This window comes from Oncorhynchus clarkii, chromosome 5 (assembly GCF_045791955.1).
Source record: "Oncorhynchus clarkii lewisi isolate Uvic-CL-2024 chromosome 5, UVic_Ocla_1.0, whole genome shotgun sequence".
Classification (NCBI taxonomy): domain Eukaryota; kingdom Metazoa; phylum Chordata; class Actinopteri; order Salmoniformes; family Salmonidae; genus Oncorhynchus; species Oncorhynchus clarkii.
The window spans coordinates 52,721,221-52,725,950 of record NC_092151.1 but is presented as its reverse complement, the minus strand read 5'-3'; the positions used below and the strand labels follow the sequence as shown (position 1 = coordinate 52,725,950).

At 40.7% G+C, this 4,730-nt stretch overlaps 1 protein-coding gene across 4 annotated transcripts in view; it reads left to right on the top strand.

Moving 5' to 3' along the window:
* Nucleotides 1-425: 425 nt before the first annotated feature.
* LOC139408981 (lysine-specific demethylase 4B-like) overlaps nt 426-4,730 on the top strand; it is an 85,835-nt gene continuing 81,530 nt past the window's right edge. For 3 of the 4 annotated variants that reach the window (XM_071153545.1, XM_071153543.1, XM_071153542.1), the window contains exon 1: nt 426-558. In XM_071153545.1, coding sequence (XP_071009646.1) covers nt 474-558 — 85 coding nt within the window. In that variant the 5' untranslated portion in view covers nt 426-473. The remainder of the gene's footprint in view (nt 559-4,730) is intronic. The other variant, XM_071153544.1, reaches the window with a different exon arrangement.

Sequence of the window (4,730 nt, the reverse complement as noted above, 5' to 3'; positions counted from 1 at the left end):
GTATGTCCTTTTGAAAGTGCTTATTCGTTATGCTGCCACATTTTACAATACATTTTTGGCAAGCGTTGCCTGGCTGAAATCCATAGGTTCTCTGCCATTTATGAAAATATGTACACGTCTTGTTGTAAAGGATGTTGCACTTTTCCTAATAACATGGCTCTATTTCGATCAAGTGTCAATTTCTTCAGAGAAACACCGGTCAGAGGACTTTTGATGTAAACGTTTATGTAATTCTGTTTCTGGTAAATTTAGATATTGCAAAATGACGCTTCCTTGAAGTTAACACCTTCAAAACCGGATGTTGTTTTAGCTCTTGCTATTGGTTCATCTATCCATCTATCAACAAGATCAGCCAAATAAAACCTTTTTAACGTATCCAGTGAATACCTACAAACATGGTCTGGCCAATCATTGCGCTAAAGCTCGAGAAGGAGGCGTGAGGCCGAGCTCGTATGTGCGCAACCAACTAGCTAATGCTCAACGGTAATCGATCGTGTGGATTTTACAAAACGAGAAATCGATTGAGGAAAAAGAAAGGAAAATTATTTGCTGCGAAAGGTAATGTTGCATGATTTGCTTAATTTTTGGGGGATCAAATGCACTTAGATACAAATGTTATTTCCGATGTGATCTAAACAGTTGTAGCTAGCTTAAGCCAGCAGCAGCAATGGTGGTTGTTTTGTTGACTTTTATGGAATGGGGAAGGCAGCCTGCGGACTGTGTAGCTGCGCACGGGTTGTAGTGTACAGGTTGTCAATTTAAATGAACTCATAACCGGCCATTCGACACTTACCGTTTTGAAAGTTTTACCAACAGCTGACATTTGCGTTCTTACACGTAGTGTAACACCAATTTTAGCTAGCAAATAAAGCTGTAAGAAATGTCAGCTGTGGTTTGCTAGCGCCAGGTAGCTAACGCTAGCTTCGCTTTAATTGCATATCTCTGGCACCAAGGTAGCTAGCAATTGGTGCTAACACGAGTGACCCCACGAAATCGTTTTGAATTGATCCATACTTGTCATTTTGTTTCGGAACCACGGTTCATTCTGAGTATCGAGTTTGCTACGTACGTCACGACGGTCATCATACTCGTGCACGCGAGCCATTTCTGCACGTAGCTATAGTTTGCGTCTACCTTGAAAGACGTGCTAGTTATGCTAGCTAAGTAACGTTACAAATAACTCGAGTCCGTGATGCTATTCATGTCTACTTTCAATCTCTATTCCGTTTGCCAGTTTAGTCCGTGTGCTAATGCTAGCTACAACTTCTAGCTCCTCTATGTGTGAAGCTAGCCAGTCAGAAAACGTAATTGGCTTTAAGCTCCCCAGTTTTTTTCCTCCTTTTTTATAGCCAGCTGTAACTGCCTGTGCGTGTCTCCTGCCATACCATATACCACATGCAGAATTTAGAAAAGTGTATGAGTGAATTTAAGAACAAGGTTAGTGAGTGTTCTTCAATGTCGCATCTCCATAGTATTTACAATCAAAAATGAAAAAAAAAAAAAATGGAATGCAGGTTATGTATAGTAATAACATCACAAAGAATTCTAAGAAGTGACAGGATCAAGTGTTTTTATTCTAGATTAAATGTGTTTTGGCCGATACCAATATCCAATATTTTCCTTGACAAAATTATACCGAAAACTTATTTCAATTTTTTGCGGCCTTTTAAGCATTCGAGTACAGTTCAATAGTTAACACGGACGCAGTGGTCTAAGACACTTCATCTCCGTGATCCGGCCGTGATTGGGAGTCCCATAGGGCGGCACACAATTGGCCCAGCGTCGTACGACGCCCGTACGGGTTTGGCTGGGGTAGGCCATCATTGTAAATAAAAACAAATTGTTATCTGACTTGCCTAGTTAAATAAAGGTTACACACCACACTGACCAAACAGTTATTTTGTTGGTATTTACGTATGTCCCCATTACCAGTAAAACATAATCAATGCCTTTTTCTTTCACTTACTTGCTGTGCTGTTTCATTCTGTCGTTTCATTCTCAACCAGGATTTCTATGGAACACCGTTTGGGTCTTTGCGTGTCAAAAAAGATACTATTTAACATTATTTGACGTGTCAAATAAGCTTGTTGACTTATTAGGACCTGAATGCACGTCACATTTAACGCGTTCATCATTTTTTTACGTAGTTATTAAACATTGATTACACGATCACTCGTATTTCATGTCACAACGATTCATTGATACGTATGCTATGATACTGGTAAAGTTGTCTCGTAGCTAGCTAGCTCATGAATGCAAACAATGTTCTTCCCCCAAAACATAGCAACACGACATCCGTTTCAGTAGCTATAGTTCACTAGGTAACTATATAGCTAGGTGTCATCATCGAAAATAACCCTAATTTATAAGACAGTTCTTATTTGATTAATGGTGGTCGAACCCATCTGTGAAGCTAACCACAATAGTGGACTTTGCGGTTTGCCCTCAAAATAAAAGTATGGCATAATTCTACTATTTGTATTAATTTGCATCACTGTCAATGACATGCTTTTATTTTGAAGGCAAACCGCAAATTTCACTATTGTGCCTAATCCTTATTGTGCCTAGCTTCACAACACATAACCCGGTCCGGGCGAGCATCACTAGCCAGATGAAGCTAGCTGGCTGCTAGCTTCATTCCTAAATCATTGCTAAGAATAATGAAAAGAACTGCAGTTTCTACTGGTCATTGTTTTCAGGCTGATTGTATTGGTGCTAGCTAGGTACCAAGCTAAAGCTAGCTACACCAGAAGTTGCGGTCGAACAAAGGATGCTTTGTTACCAACGCAGTATTGTAAACACATCGTTCGTGGCTGGTGTTTGCTTGTTTGTAGACTTTTTTTGTACAGCTTTGACAGTGCTACTGTATCTTTTTTGACATGCAAAGACCCAAACGGCATTCCATAGTATGTATGTCGTGAAGCTAATAACAGTGACGCTATGACTGTGTTACTCCGGTAGGGCAACATCGGAGAAATAGCACACTTGGTAGTGTTAACCGGTGATAGACCAGTCGGCGAAATTCAACATCACCCACGACAGAGAATGTTTGATTGTCAAGGGCAATGAATTCCATTATCTTGGCTTTAATGGATTTCGCCATTGAGTTGTCTCGCTGAAATTTTGTTACTCTTTCAAATGACTGCTTGACTTGTTGACTGCTTGATCCACACAGACATTGTGGGCTAGGTTAGGAATGCTGTGTTGCGCGTATAGAGTAAAATTTTACTTGGCGACATTGTCATGAACCTACGTTATATAGGTATGCACGTCAGCTTTGACATCGGTTTTGCTCATCGGCGTTAAACTAGACATCAGCCAATACCGATGTTGGCATTTTTAGCTAATATCTGCCGATTCCGATATGTTCACCGATATATCCTGCCTCCCTAGTTCTAATACAGTTCAAGTCGGAAGTTTACATACACTTAGGTTGGAATCATTAAAACTCATAAACACCATGGGACCACGCAGCCGTTATACCGCTCAGGAAGGAGACGCGTTCCGTCTCCTAGAGATGAACGTACTTTGGTGCGAAAAGTGCGAATCAATCCCAGAAGAACAGCAAAGGACCATGTGCAGAAGCTGAAGGAAACAGGCACAAAAGTATCTATATCCACAGTAAAACGAGTCCTATATTGACATAACCTAAAAGGCTTCTCAGCAAGGAAGAAGCCACTGCTCTACAGTGCCTTGCAAAAGTATTCGGCCCCCTTGAACTTTGCGACCTTTTGCCACATTTCAGGCTTCAAACATAAAGATATAAAACTGTATTTTTTTGTGAAGAATCAACAACATGTTGATTCTTCACAAAAAAATACAGTTTTATATCTTTATGTTTGAAGCCTGAAATGTGGCAAAAGGTCGCAAAGTTCAAGGGGGCCGAATACTTTCGCAAGGCACTGTAAAACCACCATTAAAAAGCCAGACTACGGTTTGCATCTGCACATGGGGACAAAGTTCGTACTTTTTGGAGAAATGCCCTCTGGTCTGATGTAACAAAAATTGAACTGTTTGGCCATAATGACCATCGTTATGTTTGGAGGAAAAAGGGGGAGGCTTGCAAGCCGAAGAACACCATCTCACCCGTGAAGCACGAGGGTGGCATCATCATGTTGTGGGGGTGCTTAGCTGCAGGAGGGACTGGTGAATTTCACAAAATAGATGGCAACATGAGGGAAAATGATGTGGATATATTGAAGCAACATCTCCAGACATCAGTCAGGAAGTTAAAGCTTGGTTGCAATGGGTCTTCCAAATTGACAATGACCCCAAGCATACTTCCAAAGTTGCTGAAAATGGCTTAAAGACAACAAAGTCAAGGTATTGGAGTGGCCATCACAAAGCCCTGACATCATCCTATAGAAAATGTGTGGGCAGAACTGAAAAAGTGTGTGCGAGCAAGGATGCCTCCAAACCTGACTCAGTTACACCAGCTCTGTCAGGAGGAATGGGCCAAAATTCCCCCTAACTTATTTTGGGAAGCTTGTGGAAGGCTACCCGACACGTTTGACCCAAGTTAAACAATTTTAAAGGCAATGCTACCAAATACTAATTGAGTGTATGTAAACTTCTGACCCACTGGGATTGTGATGAAATAAATAAAAGCTGAACTAAATCATTCTACTATTATTCTGACATTTCACATTCTTAAAATAAAGTGGTGATCCTGACAGGGATCTTTACTGGGATTAAATGTCAGGAATTGTGCAAAACTGAGTTTAAATGTA